The sequence below is a fragment of the Ornithorhynchus anatinus genome, chromosome 15, assembly GCF_004115215.2.
Source record: "Ornithorhynchus anatinus isolate Pmale09 chromosome 15, mOrnAna1.pri.v4, whole genome shotgun sequence".
In the NCBI taxonomy this organism is placed as follows: Eukaryota; Metazoa; Chordata; class Mammalia; order Monotremata; family Ornithorhynchidae; genus Ornithorhynchus; species Ornithorhynchus anatinus.
Window position 1 is genome coordinate 17256532 of NC_041742.1, and position 17456 is coordinate 17273987.

Genomic DNA, 17456 nt, shown 5'->3' on the forward strand with positions numbered 1-17456 from the left:
TTGGAACTCATTGTGGGAAATTTCTTACATCTCCAAGCTGAGAATGCAACTGCTGAGAGGGCAGACCAGAGAGCTATTTTGGGGGGTTCCGTTTTCACACAATCATGATTTCCTTAACCCAAAAGGCAATATAACGGTGATTAGAGGGATGCGTTTAGAATGCTTAAGAGGAGGCCATTTTGCAGAAACACCAACCTCATTACAAAACAGTGGGAATTCTACAGAATAACCCTGTGTTTCCAAGCCACTGAGGGCTTTAAGCAACGTGGGCACACCTCCCCGGCATGCTCTTTCATCAGGGGTATTTACTGAGCGCTTACTGTGGGAAGAGTGCTGTACCGAGCGCCTGGGAAAGTACAGTACAACGGAGTTGGTGGATAAGATCCCTGCCCAAGATGAATATTTCTACCACGGCACCCACATCTGCCTCTAGTCAGAAGGAAGAGGAGGGGAGGGACAAGAAGGCTGTGACTGAGGAGGAAACAGCGGAAGGGAGCTGGCTGCGGTGTTCCGACCTGCAACTCCAACCCCAACTTTCGTGGTTTTTTTGTTATGGTAATTGTTAAGCACTTACTACGTGTCAAAAACTACCAAGTACTGGGGTAGGTACAATTTAATGAGGTCAGACACGTTCCCTGTCTAGCATGGGAGTCGCAGTCTAAGCAGGCATTTTACAGTTGAGGAAACTGAGGCCTAGAGAAGTGAAGTTGGTATTTGTTAAGCGCTTACTATGTGCCGAGCACTGTTCTAAGCGCTGGGGTAGACATAGGGGAATCAGGTTGTCCCACGTGGGGCTCACAGTCTTAATCCCCATTTTACAGATGAGGGAACTGAGGCACAGAGAAGTTAAGTGACTTGCCCACAGTCACACAGCCGACAAGTGGCAGAGCTGGGATTCGAACTCATGAGCCCCGACTCCAAAGCCCATGCTCTTTCCACTGAGCCACGCTGCTTCTCCAGTGACTTGAGGTATGAAGTGACTTAATATGACTTAATATGAAGTGACTTAATAATAATTGTGGCACTGTGAAGGACTTACTATGTGCCAGGCACTCTGTTAAGTGTTGGGGTGAACACAAGGAATTCGGGTTGGACAGAAAAGTGAAGTGATTCACCCGGCATCACACAACAGTCAAGTAGCAGAGTCGGGATTAGAACCCAGGCCCTTCTTGCTCTCAGGTCCATGCTTTACCCGCTAGGCCACGCTGCCCAAGGTCACACAGAAAGCAATTGGCAGAGCAGGATAAGAATCCAAATCCTCCTACAGAAAAAATCTCCTTTGGGGCAGCCCAGAATCGGGGCTCATCCAGAGCAGAGGGCAAAGCAGAACTTCTATTCCTGTTTGGTTTCAAAAGACATTCCCGTTCCCGGTTCTGTCCAGGACCAGACCCCCTCATTTCTGGGATTCTGAACAACAGTTAATTTATGGCTCCCGAACTTGCAGGACCTGGGGTCCAATGACTAAGAGAGGGGAATTTTACACAGCCCTACTTCACATTACAGGGATTGGTCAGAAAGTCTCACGGGCCTTTTGGAATGAATGTGTGACCCAAATTGAGGAGTAGAGCAGAGAGAGTAGTAATAACAATGTATACCCATAAAAATCTTTAAACCCCGTAGGTAAGAGCTACTAAATGCCGAAATAAGAAATACGGATGTATCGACGTTATTCATATTCTACACAACCCTACTGACACTGTCCAGGTTTTCAGCCCCCTGGAGTGAAGACATTCGGTAAGATCATGCTTTACCTTGTAGAATATCAGCAAGAGATCGTCGAGTTTTCCATGCAAGTCACCTGGAGAGAAATGAAAATCAGTATTTCGCGACGCACAGAAGGACACAAGCTGCGACGCCTACTTGGTCACCCGATTTAACAAATGAAACCACTGAAAACGACTGTCTGATGCCACCACCCATTAACATTATCACATCTGAAATAGCTGTGGTTTTATATGCTGGGTTGCCCTGATTTTCCCATGGCTGTAGCCGGCACCATTAACCTCCCTGTACCGTGACCTTGGAATTTTGAGTGACTGCCATATATCTCTCTCATTCAACTCACACACTCAATCCGTCACTCTAACCCGTCAGTTCCATCTTCACGTCTCTAGAATCCGCCCTTCCCTCTTCATCCGTAGGGCTACCGTGCCATCTCAAGCACTTTTCACATCACGTCTTACTGCTGCATCACCTCCTCACTGACCTCTTGCCTCCGGTCCTGTCTCTACTCCAGTCCATACTTCGCACTGCTGCTCAGGTGACGTCTTCCTGCTCCTCAGAAACCCCTAATGGTTGCCTATTCACCTTCCCATCAAACACAAACTCCCTACTGTCCATTTTTAAAGCTCTCCTGGCCCCTCCTCCGTTCAAATGCCTGGGGGCACATGGCATTTCTCACAGTATATCTACTACTATTCTAGTCCAGCTTCCTTTGCCTAAAGACCAGTCCATTGGGTTAGAAATGAAGCTCTTCAGGGAATGAGACCGCAGCTCTATGCCACCAGGCTTATCCGGGAATCTGTCTGACCAAATGGTCCCTTTCCTTTGGAAAAATAATAGCGATGGCTGTGCTCTGCCGCAGCAGAAATAAGGTCATCGGACTGGACACAGTCCTGTCCTGTACGGCACTCACAGACTGATCAATCGGTCAATCAGTGGCATTTATTTTGCATTTACCGTGGGCAGAGGACTGTACAAAGCAACGGCGAGGACAATCCGACAGAGTCGGTAGATAAAGTTCCCTACCCACAGGGGGCTAGAGGGGAAGGGAGGAAGGGAAAGTGCGTGTTTCATCTCCACTTGGGTGAAGAAGCAGCTCGCCCTAATGGAAGGAGCACGGGCCTGTGAATCAGAGGACCTGGGTTCTAATCCTGGCTCTGCCACCTGTCTGCTGTGTGACCTTGGGCAAGTCACTTAACTTCTCTTTGCCTGTTACCTCATCTGTAAACTGGAAATTAAGACAGTCAGCCCCACTGGGGACAACCTGATTACCTTGTATTTACCCCAGTGCTCAGAACAGTCCTTGGCACAATAAGTACTAGTATGATTAGTATGTAGGCCAAGCTCCTTGATTTGCTCTAAACACTTCATGCCTACTGAGGCACAAGCCCAAGAAGAGGTGGAGCCAGAGCTTTGCCCGATCCCACAATTTTTCCCAGGATTTTTGATAAGAGGGAGGCTTTCCCCGCTTTTGCATTCCACGGGCAGTGTCGGCTGAAAGCCCCGGAGAGGATTATCCCTCGGCCCCCGAACTTACCACACACCGTGATCTCCTTGAAATAAGAGGTTGATAAGTGAGTGATATTGGGCATCTGCTTCAGGACCTTCTTGGTCTCGTGCAGCAGCTGGAGGACATAACGGGCGTGAAGGAGCTGTGAGGAAGAAAGGCAGGGAAATAAATCTGGTCAACTGGGAGAGGGTGGAGGGGAGGCTTTGTGTGTATGGCTGCGCGTACTCCACAGTGGTGGAGGGAGGTTGAGAACCCAGGTCCTCTGATGCCCAGGTCCATGCTGTTTCCACTAGCCCACGCTGCTCGCCTATGCACTCGGAACTGTACCCCTCAAGCCCTTGATATTCACCTCAGCCCCACAGCACTTTAAAACACAGCCCTTTACTTCCCATTCCCCTATCACTGACTTATTTTTCACATCTACCTCCCACTCCAGACCTGACGTCCTTGTAGGCAGGGAACATACCTACCGACCCTGCTGTACTGTCCCTACCCACACGTCTAGTGCAGACCTCGGAACACAGTAAGCGCTCAGTAAATACCACAGATTGACTCACTGATAGAGTGACTGCCGGGGCCATGACATCAGAAGATTCTGGACCCAAGACCCACATGAGGCATGTCATGAGGTGGACAGGCCAGCTTCCATCCTGAAAACCAGCCGGCCTTTCATTCATTCCTTCATTCACTCAATCGTATTTATTGAGTGCTTACTGTGTGCAAGGCACTGTATGGCAACTGCTGGGTTATGGCATTATGCTGCGGTCACCGGATGGTTCTTGCATGTAACCAAACACCCACGACACAGCATCGGCATTCTGCTGGGGGACATGAGCCATGAAAACCTTGGTTTGCCCTTTGCAATATACCGTGCCCCTGCCCTTCTACTCGCTCACTGTACTCCTTATATCCAAAAGACAATGACTCTCCCTCGCTTCAAAGTCTCTTCAAGACCTCAGTGCTCTTTACAAAGACAATGACCCGTGAGACTCCTATGTTTGGAGAGGATTACTCTTTCAATATTTCAGGAAGGCACAATTAACTCAGGTATGGCTCCTGGCAGATTGACGAAGTGTGGTGATGCATCTTATCGTTGTGTAAATCTTCACGTCGGTACCTTTTTCATTCATTCATTCATTCAATAGTATTTATTGAGCGCTTACTATGTGCAGAGCACTGTACTAAGCGCTTGGGATGAACAAGTCGGCAACAGATAGAGACAGTCCCTGCCGTTTGACGGGCTTACAGTCTAATCGGGGGAGACGGACAGACAAGAACAATGGCACTAAACAGCGTCAAGGGGAAGAACATCTCATAAAAACAATGGCAACTAAATAGAATCAAGGCGATGTACAATTCATTAACAAAATAAATAGGGTAACGAAAATATAGACAGTTGAGCGGACGGGTACAGTGCTGTGGGGATGGGAAGGGAGAGGTGGAGGAGCAGAGGGAAAAGGGGAAAATGAGGCTTTAGCTGCGGAGAGGTAAAGGGGGGATGGCAGAGGGAGTAGAGGGGGAAGAGGAGCTCAGTCTGGGAAGGCCTCTTGGAGGAGGTGATTTTTAAGTAAGGTTTTGAAGAGGGAAAGAGAATCAGTTTGGCGGAGGTGAGGAGGGAGGGCGTTCCAGGACCGCGGGAGGACGCGACCCAGGGGTCGACGGCGGGATAGGCGAGACCGAGGGACGGCGAGGAGGTGGGCGGCAGAGGAGCGGAGCGTGCGGGGTGGGCGGTAGAAAGAGAGAAGGGAGGAGAGGTAGGAAGGGGCAAGGTGATGGAGAGCCCTGAAGCCTAGAGTGAGGAGTTTTTGTTTGGAGCGGAGGTCGATAGGCAACCACTGGAGTTGTTTAAGAAGGGGAGTGACATGCCCAGATCGTTTCTGCAGGAAGATGAGCCGGGCAGCGGAGTGAAGAATAGACCGGAGCGGGGCGAGAGAGGAGGAAGGGAGGTCAGAGAGAAGGCTGACACAGTAGTCTAGCCGGGATATAACGAGAGCCCGTAATAGTAAGGTAGCCGTTTGGGTGGAGAGGAAAGGGCGGATCTTGGCGATATTGTAGAGGTGAAACCGGCAGGTCTTGGTAACGGATAGGATGTGTGGGGTGAACGAGAGGGACGAGTCAAGGATGACACCGAGATTGCGGGCCTGCGGGACGGGAAGGATGGTCGTGCCATCCACGGTGATGGAGAAGTCTGGGAGCGGACCGGGCTTGGGAGGGAAGATGAGGAGCTCAGTCTTGCTCATGTTGAGTTTTAGGTGGCGGGCCGACATCCAGGTGGAGACGTCCCGGAGGCGGGAGGAGATGCGAGCCTGAAGGGAGGGGGAGAGGACAGGGGCGGAGATGTAGATCTGCGTGTCATCTGCGTAGAGATGGTAGTCAAAGCCGTGAGAGCGGATGAGTTCACCGAGGGAGTGAGTGTAAATGGAGAACAGAAGAGGGCCAAGAACTGACCCTTGAGGAACTCCAACAGTTAAAGGATGGGAGGGGGAGGAGGCTCCAGCGTAGGAGACCGAGAATGATCGGCCAGAGAGGTGAGAGGAGAACCAGGAGAGGACAGAGTCCGTGAAGCCAAGGTGAGATAAGGTATGGAGGAGGAGGGGATGGTCGACAGTGTCAAAGGCAGCAGAGAGGTCAAGGAGGATCAGAATGGAGTAGGAGCCATTGGATCTGGCAAGAAGGAGGTCACGGGTGACCTTAGAGAGAGCAGTCTCGGTAGAGTGGAGGGGACGGAAGCCAGATTGGAGGGGGTCTAGGAGAGAATGGGAGTTAAGGAATTCTAGGCATCGATTGTAGACGACTCGTTCTAAGATTTTGGAAAAGAAGGGTAGTAGGGAGATAGGACGATAACTGGAGGGGGAAGTGGGGTCAAGAGCGGGTTTTTTTAGGATGGGGGAGACGTGGGCATGTTTGAAGGCAGAGGGGAAGGAGCCCTTGGAGATTGAGTGGTTAAAAATAGAAGTTAAGGAAGGGAATTCCTTTTTGTACCTTTTTGTGAATGCACTTTAAATTACCCTAGAGAAATGATGTCGCTCAGTGCGGTAAACATCTAGCCCGAAAACTCTGGGAATAAGAACTCTGGATTCTAAACTCAAAAATGTATCGACCAAAAATGTATCGCTTAACACTGAGGAAATCACTCAACCCAGTGAGATGGGGCTGAACAGCTCATCAGGGATTCCTATGGGCTGCCTGTTGGCCTAGTTTCTGAATAAAAATGAATGTAAAGGACTTTGGAAATCAACATAATAAAAGTCACTTTATCGTGAAATCGCTCATTCCTGGGTTATATCTTAAAGCTTCCAATAGCCAATTCCATCAGCAAGAATCTGATTTCTGGAACACGCAGCTCTATTCACAACCCCGATCGGGTTGAAGAATCCAAATTGCATGTGCATTAGCGGTCCTCGCTGATTGCCTAACCCCCTAAATTAGCCCTTCAGGTCACTCAATCTCCACGTAGGAGTCTGAAGTCCAGAAAGAAATGACTTTTCTGGAGTATCCTCTAGCCTTACTAAATATATTTTTAGCTCTCATCACTCCTGGAGACAGTATACTGACCATCTCCTCTGCCTACTAGGAGTTTGGAGCCTCAGGAGAGGCAGAGGTTCACCGTATCCCCCTTTTCCTCCATCCCGCTTGGATCCGGGGAACACTCTGAAAAAGACTCCGACGCCCAACTCCCAGCGGGAGCTGAGCAGATGAGGAAAGCATGTAGCCTGGGGACTAGAGGCGACATTCAGCTGGGCTCAGGAGCCTGTGCCCGCCGCTATCACCCATATGTCCGACTCCAGATGTATCCAGGCTGCGCTTCAGCCCCAAACTTCCCCTGCACGTAGGTGGGGGTGATCCCTGGCTTCATGAAGCAGCGTGGCCTAGTGGATACAGCATGGGCCTGGGAGTCAGAGGATCTGGGTTCTAATCCTGGCTCCACCACTTGTCTCCTGTGTGACCTTGGTCATGCCACTTCACCCCTCTGTTCCTCAGTTCCCGCAGCTGTAAAACAGGGATTCGATACCTGTCCTCCCTCTTCCTGAGGCCGTGATCCCCACACAGGACCTAATTATCTCGTGACTGGACCTGTGCATCAAATGACACTTGGAAGGTAGTAAGTACTTACCCAATACCACCATTATGATTATTGTGATCCTGTAGGGATCAAATTCCTACAATAAGAAATGAAACCTAAAAGTAGTGACCAGAGGGGTCACCGCAAATGCAACAATAAGCTGGCTCCGCGTGAAAAATTCCTGCCCTTACGCGTTAAGCCTCTCGACTTGCCTGACGATGCTTGAAAGCCTGAAGAATCGCATTGATGTCCACGATGGTGAGGGGAAATGACAGCCGGGGGCCAAGATAGGACGGGGGCACCTCGATCATCCTCTCGTATTCCTTCAGCTTGTCCCCTGGGCTGTCTGGATCACAAATCCGTGAGGCGCTGAAAAGGCGACACATCAGCTCTGGGAGGAGAGAGGTACGGGTCAGAAAATACTTTCACTGTGAAAACCCAGGGACACCTCATCTTCCGTTAAATACATTCCGGCAAAAGATGAGCTCTATGATCGTTGTGGGCGGGGAACGTGTCTCCCAACTCTAATACAGTGTGCTCTCCCAAACGCTTGGTACGGTGCTCTGCACACAGTAAGCGCTCAATAAATACCGACGTTGAAGATGACTGATTCTTAGGTTGCTGTTGCAAGATCAAGAGCGGGGGGGCCTGACTGTGGTCAGGCAATATTCTTGCGGACCTTCTGATTCTGAATTTCCACTCATCATTTTCAACCGGGCAACTCTACCCAACATCCTGCCAGGGGTGAGATCAGACCGGGCGGAGGTGGGGGGAGGAGAGAGGGGTCTGCTCTTTTCTTTCCAGCTTCTTTTTCTCATCTCGTGGTCCACCTGCCTTCTGCGCCTTTCCCTTTCTGCTTAGGATCCCTAAGTATCTTGAGTCGACACGTTTTTTTTTTAACCTGTGCGGTCTACAGAGCCCTTCAAAAGGGGATGGGAATTTGTGAATCTTTGAACCTAACATTTGAATATTTGATGATACTGCAAATCTAGAAAAAAACAAGCTGAAAGATCCACCCGGTTATTCTCCTCCTAAGAGCACAAATGTTTGACTTTGCTGTCATTGACTTGTACGGTCGTTCACATAAATACACTGGATTGTTGTTTTTCATTTTTCCTTGATAACACAGTGAGATGAATTGATATGGCCACGTTTGAGCGACTCAGTGAAGCGGAAGCAATAACCAGAAAGCTTTCGGTCTCATCGGTCATTTCCCTACAGCGGTTTGCCACATTGCCAACACGAACGGGAGCTGAAATGGTGTCACGGACTTGGCCAGCTGCCCTAGAAAACCACGGCCTCCTGAATTCCATCGAGTCAGAGACGGTGGGAGAGGTGGGAAATATGCCACTCTGTCGTCACCAGACTGTCGGTGACCTGTGGGCAGGGAACCTGTCTAACAAGGACTCTCTCCCAGTGCCTGCTACGGTGCTCTGCACACTGTAAGCACTCAATGAATACCACCAATTGAGGGATTCTCAAAGCACTCTGACATCGTGGTGATGGCTTTACTGCCCAGGGGTCTGTAGTAAATACTTTCTTACTGTTGCGCTGCTTGGAGGCAGAGGTGCTTCCATGGAACGGGAGGTGGTGAGCTTCACCGTTTGGTAGACGCCCCGACCTTTCAGTCCTAGGCTCCCGGGAGAAGAGCGATGTTCCGCTGGGACGACCCAGAGGGAAGGGTAGCCTCCCTCCACCATCTCCCCGACTCCCGGAGGCAGGCGGAGATGACGGCCCGCACCCAGAAAACGCTTGCGAGTCCATCCCGGTGTGCTGCACCTCTGCCTCCCTGCTCTCCTGTTGCACTCCGGCCCCCAGAGGGACCATGGCCGACAGGGAGGGTAGACCATGAGTGACACCACCCATGCCACAAGCATTAGCATCTGGCATCTACCAAACGGAGAAGCTCAACTCCTCCGAGCAAGCTCTTCTCACGCCAAGCCACCCAACGGGAATTACGCATTTACTGCAGAACCTTGGATAGCAGAGCCACCGCCGAGATGTCGGAGGGCTCTGAGAATCCATCACTCCTCGGCACGGGATCCTAGCCTTGAAGTCTCAGGACAAATCCGTCATTCTAGACTGGCAATTCCAGTAGCAGCAGCTTCGAGAACATAATCCGGGCCTGATTTGAAAGCCTGGTTATGAAATTCTTGGGATGATAGCAATAATAATAACAACAATCATGTCATCTTTGTTAAGCACTAACTGGGTGCCAAGCTCTGGGGTAGATACAAGACGATCAGGTTCCACATGGGGCTCACAGCCAAAGTAGGAGGGAAAACAGATATCGAATCCCCATTTTACAGATGAGGGAATCGAGGGACCGAGAAGTCAGGTGACTTTGCCCGAGGTCACACGTTAGACAAGTGGGGGAGATGGGATTAGAACCCAGGTCCTCCGACTTCCAGGCCCATGGTCTTTCTTTAAATCCCACAGTGCTTCCCAGAGTGAGGAGGATGAGGAATTTATGGGGTGTGGGAATGAAGGCCAAGGGGGTTTGTTGTAAACGTCCATCCAACTCCCTTCACCTCCATGCTGTGGGGGAACTTCATATGTCATTTTCTTTAAAAAGGCCAAACAGAACTAGGTGCTTTTCCTCAAATATTTCTCCTCCTAAAGGAGAATCTCTCTTTAACCCTTCTTGGAGTCCCCCAGTTTATTTCTGGATTTTAATCTTTTTTATTAATAATGTACATAAAATTCATTTTCCTGTAATGGCCATACTACCGTCTAGTTCATTTGCTCCTTGGGGCTCAAAGTAGTTCATTGTAAAATTATCTCACATGTTCTTACCAGATTCTTGGGAGATGAGGAAAAGGAGGTCCGGAGATTAGACAACAAGGCAACTGGGGGGGAGGGACTGTAATAGGGAACTTTTTTTAAAAATGGTATTTGTTAAGCACATACTACATACCAGGCACTATACTAAGCGCTGGGGCAGATACAAGTTAATCAGGTTGGACAAAGTCTATGTCCCACATGGGGCTCTGAGTCTGAATTCCATTTTGCAGGTGAAGGAACTTCAGTATGGAGAAGTTCAGTGACTTGCCCAAAGTCACACCGCAGACAAGTGACAGAGCCGGGATTAGAAACCGGGTCCTTCTGAAGCCCAGGCCTATGCTCTACCCACTAGACCACACTGCTTCTCATCCCTACCATCCCTATATCTCCTACCACTGTGGTAAAGCCCACTGTGGTTTAGGGCGGGCTAAACCCCTACTCTACCCACGGTGCCGGGGATCTGTCTGAGTCTCCGGTAAAATACATTTAGGAGACCATCCAAACCAAAATTTTTCTGACACATACGACTTGCCAAAACATGGATAGTTTCCCTTGCATTTCTCTATACCCTTCCCAGATTTTTCACATCCTTCTTCAGATGTAGAATACAAAGCTCTCCTCATCAATTAATGGTATTAATTGAGCATCTGCTCTGGGCAGAGCATTGTGCTTACACACATAAGGAATAGAGAAGAACGGTGAAAGACAAGTGCCCTGCCCTGGTGCGGGGAAAAGCAAGGAAACACAAATGGAAGATTATGAAGTACTCGAAGATCTGAGAGTATACAAAAACAACAGGCCCAAGTGGCTAAATAAAATCCCTTTACTCATTTTTAATCGCTGAGACCTGGAATGCAGTCCATCTTTCAAAATACTTAAGGAGGCTTTATCCTCCACAGACCCAAGAACTAAGTCAACCCCAGGTAATCTGTATAGCGCAGAGGGAGCATGATAAATCTGGCAGGCCACCACGGAGCTCAGTCAGGGTATTCGGTAAAATCGGGTAGATTTTAGACCTACCTTGCATATTACAATATAGTTCCTTAGTGGCCCGAATGAACTCAACGGCTTCCTCAGGCGGTAAAATACCCCACAGTGGCTAGCTAAGGATCCATTATTCTGAAACCCGGTCCTCCTTTAAAATATGGGCAGATACACTGGTTCCGATACGTCCATTAGTTGTAACGGCTGAAAAATTCCCTGTAGGTGTTCGGTAAATGCCAAATGTAAACAGTAGGAGAGCAAGGAGATTATTTTTGAAACAATTGCCCGCTCCAGTCACTGGCGAACAACTTTTCCCCGCATTCCCCGCTCCCGCCTGGCTGCCGTCTATGTTGTTTGAGGAGTCTAATCTCCTGACCCTCTCACGGCTATGCTGGGAAAGGACTTCAAGGGGTGGCACTGCATCACGGACCAATTGAAAGAATCTGGGATTTACAGGCAGGAGACAAATCCCTTCTCTGCCACTGGCCTGCTCTGTGGCCTTGGACAATTGCCGAACCTCTCTGGGCCTCAGCATCCTCATCTGGAAAATGGGGATACGCTACCTTCTCTCCCTAATTCTTGGAGTACAACAGGGACTGCACCCGATTTGATTAACTTGCATATACCCCAGTTCGTAGTTAGTCACCTATGAATTGGATTATATTTTAAAGCACCGATAAGCAGCGTGAGAAGCGCTGAGAAGCAGCACGGTGTAGTGGATAGAGCACGAGTCGGAGTCAGAGGTCATGGGTTCTAATTCCGGCCCTGTCACTTGTCTGCTGGGGACCTTAGACAAGTCACTTTACCTGACCTGTAAAACAGGGATTAAGAATGTTAGCCCCACACGGGACAGGGACTGTGTCCAACCTGATTACCTTGTATCTACCTCGGCACTTAGAACTGTGCTTGGCACAAAGTAAGCGCTTAACAAATACCACAATTATTATAATTATTGTTCTTTTTAAATGCTCGCTTTCTCTCTTTAACCGCAAGCCCCATGTGGGACAGAGACTGTCTGTACCTGATTCCCTCGTATCTACTCCAGCATTTAGAACACTGCTTGACGCATCGTCCGGTAAGCGCTTAACAAATACCATCATTATTATTTTTCCACGCTTAGTAGAGTGGCTGGCAGAAAGTTAGCGCTTAACAAGTACCATCAATATTATATGACTGTAATGAAGCTATTTCAGCACAAAATCCTGGCACACAAGGGGATTTCACGAGTCCCACTGCCGAGAGCGGCAATGAAACGCAAAAGAAGCAGCAGTCTCTCCTTTCTTTTCCATGACGATTGTGAAGACGAGGAGGAGGTAACAGAACAATCCAAAGGAGAGGCTCACTCGGGCCCGTTCTGCTTCTGTCCTGAGCCCAAACCCAAACCCGGCCCCAGATGGTGCCATCTAAGGGCCAACTCTCTAGACTGTCAGCTCGTCATGGGCAGGGAATGGGCCTAACGACTCTGTTACCTCCCAAGCGTTTAGGACAGTGCTCTGCACACAGTAAGTGCTCAATAAATACGAGTGATTGAGTCTGGCTGGAAATAAGTCCGGGCCGCCCGTCCAAGGAGCGCTTCTGCGCATTCACTTCGCCTACCATGGGTTGCTGGACCTTGTAAAAAGGAGAACGCAGTGGAAGCAAGGCGGAATGACACACAACTAATATCTGGAATGCTCGTCTAGATATTGTGATGGGTCAGGAATGGCTTGAATCCCCAAATGTTACAAATGGCCCTTATACTGGAAAACAACTGAAATATTTTTATATTCTTCTCTGTTGCACACGAAAAAGGGTTACAGTTTCACTCAATTTTTGTGACGAGGTTTGAAAGACTGAGGATTTGGGATGAACTGGCCAGAAGTTTAGGTAAAAAAAGAATGGAAGATCACTGGCACAGACGGAACTCTCTCACTGCCCCGTTATTAGATTTCCTCTCAGAAACCACTTTGCTAAAGTAAAGGAAGGCCAGCCAATTATCTGCAGCCTGCAATTATCTGCAAAATATACAAAATGGCCAACCACTCCTTTGGTCTCCCTCCCTTCAGCTTGGCTCGGGGTACTTCACTTTTCCAAACCTTGCACGGATCATTAGTCACTTTAATCAATTCGAGAAAGAAGCACTAAGGTTCTTAATCGCTGCCATTAAAACATCGCCCTCTTTGCTACTTCTGATGGGGCTTTTATCCGGCTGCAAATCAGATCTAAAATATCTTCTGCATTTCCAAAGGGGGTCAACGATGGCTGGCCAGACGAAAAAAAACAAAACATATGCTTTAAAGTTTGGAGGTTGTCTCAGGCCAATACAGGTGGAATTCAATTTGGTTCTGGTGCTAAACTCCAGGGGAATAATAAGGCTGGGTCTATCTGCTGCAGGTAGAAAGACATTTTTGATCCGGACCTAAATGGCCCGGCATGTATTTAGAGTTACAAAAGCGTTTATCACTGCCTGTGCTGAAGATGCAGCGGGGAGCCCGACGGAATCAATCCATCAGTGGTATTCACTGAGCGCTTGCTGTGGCCATGGCACTGTACTGAGCATTTGGGACAGTATAATATAACGGAGTTGGTAGACACATTTCCAGCCCGCAGTGAGCTGCCCGGCTAGAAGACAGAGGCGGAGACAGAGAACGCTACTGACTCAGAGGGTCAAAACTGATTGAGGAATCCAATGGTCGGGGAGTGCAAAAGACCACCATCCAGCGGACACTTGGACTGTGCCTGGTCATCCCGACACGTAGCACCCAAGCAGCTGACGTAGCTGACGAGCAGCGAGGCTCAATGGAAAGAGCACGGGCTTGGGAGTCGGACGATGTGGGTTCTAATCCCAGCTCCGCCACTTGTCACCTAGGTGACTCTGGGCAAGTCACTTCACTTCTCTGTGCCTCAGTTCCCTCATCTGTACAGTGAGGATGAAGACTGCGAGCCCCAAGTGGGACAACCTGGTTACCTTGTATCCCGCTCCAGCGTTAAGAACAGTGCTTGGCACACAGAAAGCACTTAACAAATACCATCATCATTATTATTATTATTATTTTAGAGCGCAACAGCTTCAGGCTACTGCCTCTGTCAACAGAGCAAGGTGTGGCTGTCCCTCCGACAACCAATACCCAGCATTTGTTGAGCGCTTTCTGCATGCAGAGCACCGTACTAGGCGCTTGGAGAGTACAATATAATAATATAACGAACTCATCAGCTGCCCCCACGTAGCCTACAGTCAAAGATCGGATTTCCCACTGCACCAAAATGTGAAGAGGCTTTCCAAAACGGTGGCTGTAACACATTGATAAGCACGGCCGGGATCTCTCCGTTGGATCCGGGGCTCTGGATGGACTGACATGGCGGAGCCCGCCTAGACCCAATCTCTGTCTTGGCCCCGTCGGGTTCCCGTGGGGTCCCGGAATTTCAAGATGGAGGCACAAATGTGGACAAATGTCGCCTCCCTTGAGGCGAGTGTGGCTGTGCACGCGGTAGCGGCTGTGGCTGGGCGGGGACTAGTGGTTTCGGGTGCCAAGATGCCCCAAAGCACTGCCCGCATCCCATTAGCTGCCCGGCCTCCGAGCCCGGACCCCGCCTCTCGCCTTATAAAGGAGAGCTGAGGGGCGGGATCTGACCTGGACTGGATGCCAGGTGGGTCCACATTGCCTGGTCCAGGGCCTGAGGGCTTGACTTGATTTCCCTGCTGGGCTCTGGCTCCGTCTGCTTCCGGGAAATTATCCGAGTGTCTTCCCACAGCACTGTACCGAGCGAGTAAGATCTCCCATTATCCGTGCACTCCTTCCCGGGCACTGACGATTCGGCTTTGACTAACTGGCCTTCGACAACACCGCAACCCTGTTTAGATTGGGGTCCTTACCTGATTCCTTCTTATTGAAATCCGTGAAGTGTTCCAGCAAAAAGGAGAAAAAGTCCGACAGCTGGAAAAAAAATCCAAAAACAATAAGATCCGTTACCTCATCTGTAAAAGAGGGATGAAGACCGTGAGCGTCACGTGGGACAAGGACTGTGTCCGACTCGACTCACTTGAATCCATCACAACGTGTAGTACAGTGCCTGGCACATAGTAAGTGCTTAACAAATGCCTCAATTACTATTATTACATCACCACAATACAGCAGAGTTGCTAGATATGTTCTCTGCCCACAGGGAGCTTACAGTCTAGAGCCTTACGCTCTAGTCATGACATGGTGGTGGAAGCCAGAACAGTGGTGAACACACACTGCAATTAACAACACACACTGCAATTAATGGTACTTATTGAGTGCTTACTGAGTGAAGAGCACAGTACTCAAGAAGTTTTTCTTCAAGGATTTATGACCGATGTCTGCTCTTTCTCCCCAACCGGGGATCGGGCAAGGACCGGCGGAAACAACAGGGAAGATTACTAGAGTTGGCCAACCAAACAAGGTCAGTTTATTCAACTCAGAGAAGTGATGTGGCCCAAGGGGAAACGGCATAGTACTGGGGGTCGGGAGACCTGGGTTCTATTCCCGGTTCTGCCATTTGCTTAATGTGTGACCTTGGGAAAGTCACCGAATCTCTCCATGTCTGTTTTCTCACTTGCAAAAAGGGGTTTAAATACCGGTTTCCCTGTGAACTTCAAGTGGGACAAGGACCATATCTGATCTGAGGGTATGATATTTATCAGTACTCAGAAAGCTGGCACATAATAACCAGTTCGATATCAGTCGATCGATCGATAAATGGTACTTACTGAGTGCTGTGTGCCGAGCACTGTACTAGGAACTTGGGAGAGAACAATAGGGAATCAGCATGGCCTAGTGGAAAGAGCACAGGGCCTGGGAGTCAGAAGGTCCTGGGTTCTCCTCCCGGCTCCGCCACCCGTCTGTTGCGTGACCTTGGGCAAGTTGCTTCACTTCTCTGTGCCTCAGTTCCCTCATCTGTAAAATGGGGATTAAGACTGTGAGCCCCACGTGGGACAGGGGCGGTGTCCAACCTGACCATCTTGTAACTACCCCAGTGCTTAGTACAGTGCCTGGTAAACAGTAAACACTTAGCAACTACCATTAGAGAGAGAGAGAGAAAAGATGTTGGGTCACAGACCTGCAGCTGGGCTTGCTCGTCGGCGTATTCGATGGACTGGAAGATATTCAGAGCTGAGAGCCGTCTCACTTCTAACCGAGCCATGTAACAGCGGAACCACCTCTGGATGAGTATTGCTGCTTTCATTGCTAGAGACAGAAAACCGGAAAAGCCAAACAAGAGCCAAGTTACCAAGAGGAAGCCAGAGCAGGGGATGGGCTTTGCTTGGGATGGGCCGAAGTGAACTTGGGAACGCCAATTTCAAACGCAATTCTTAACCACGCGGGGCCTGGCTGATCCCATTTGAGATCACTGTCCAGTGAATCGGATCTGGGGGATCATGGAGTCGGATGTTGGAGGACACTGTTTCCGGAGCCTTCGGGAACAACGGCGAGGGAGGCAAACCAATCCTCCGGACAGCCCCAGCCTCTGGTCATCTAGCTGAGTCCTGGGTCTTTTGGTCCTGTGGGTACAGAGGCTATGAGGTAGGTGACCCAAGGGGAATTAACGCTGGAATGACTGCTGTGAGATCAATCTGAGGCTCAGGAAAAGAAAGAAACATTGCATCTCGTCATGCCCCTCGGCGTTTGAGGGTGCCTTCTATTTGTTTCGGGGAGGAGAAGTGAAACGTTTGAAGTCAGTTTCCTGGTTATGAACGAGGCCCTCTAGATTGTAAACTCATTATCAGCAGGGAACGTGCCTGTTAATTCTGCTGGACTATATTCTCCCAAGCAATTAGCACATAGGAGGCACTCAATAAATACCACTGATTGGTTTTTTATATGCTCCCCCAACTGTCTGGGAGGGATGAGGCGGCAGTGTCTCATGCACTCAACGAAGCACTGGGGTCGATTCAAGAAGAACCAATTAAGTCACATTCCCTTGCCCACCAGGAACTAACAAGCTAAGTGGCTAAAGACATCAATTACAAATGGACGCCACGGAAGAAACCATGAAAAGAAGTTCATATAAAATAAAAATATCAACGGGGCCAAATTTTGGGGGGGAGGGTTGAGGGGGGCGAGGGAACTCCTCGGACTCTCACAGCTCCAGGCAAACACTCCACAGTTAAGGAGTGAAGCCACCACCCTCGATGTCCGACAAGTTGGGCCAGACGGCCAGGGGTGGGTTTCTCTCCCAGAGGACTGCAGGAGAAAAAGGAGGCCAATGTGGGGGCTGGACGACTCTCAGAGACTCTGGGGGCATGTGGGGGAAGGGGACGGGGGGTGGGCGGGCGAGGGGGGGCACCGTTTGAAAGGGACCGGAGGTCACTTCCCTTCTGTATCATCTCTATCACCTTAAGCAATCTGTTCCTCACCCCGGCCCCACGGCACTTTCGTAGAGATCCTATTT

The 17456-nt window shown here is 49.6% G+C and overlaps 1 protein-coding gene across 1 annotated transcript in view; it reads right to left on the bottom strand.

Moving 5' to 3' along the window:
- PPEF1 (protein phosphatase with EF-hand domain 1) overlaps positions 1–17456 on the bottom strand; it is a 71719-nt gene that overhangs the window by 23880 nt on the left and 30383 nt on the right. The window contains exons 3-7 of the mRNA XM_039914214.1: positions 16125–16252; positions 14917–14977; positions 7508–7686; positions 3260–3374; positions 1752–1798 (exon numbers count right to left, since the gene is read on the bottom strand). Of these exons, the coding sequence (XP_039770148.1) occupies positions 1752–1798; positions 3260–3374; positions 7508–7686; positions 14917–14977; positions 16125–16252 (530 nt within the window). The remainder of the gene's footprint in view (positions 1–1751; positions 1799–3259; positions 3375–7507; positions 7687–14916; positions 14978–16124; positions 16253–17456) is intronic.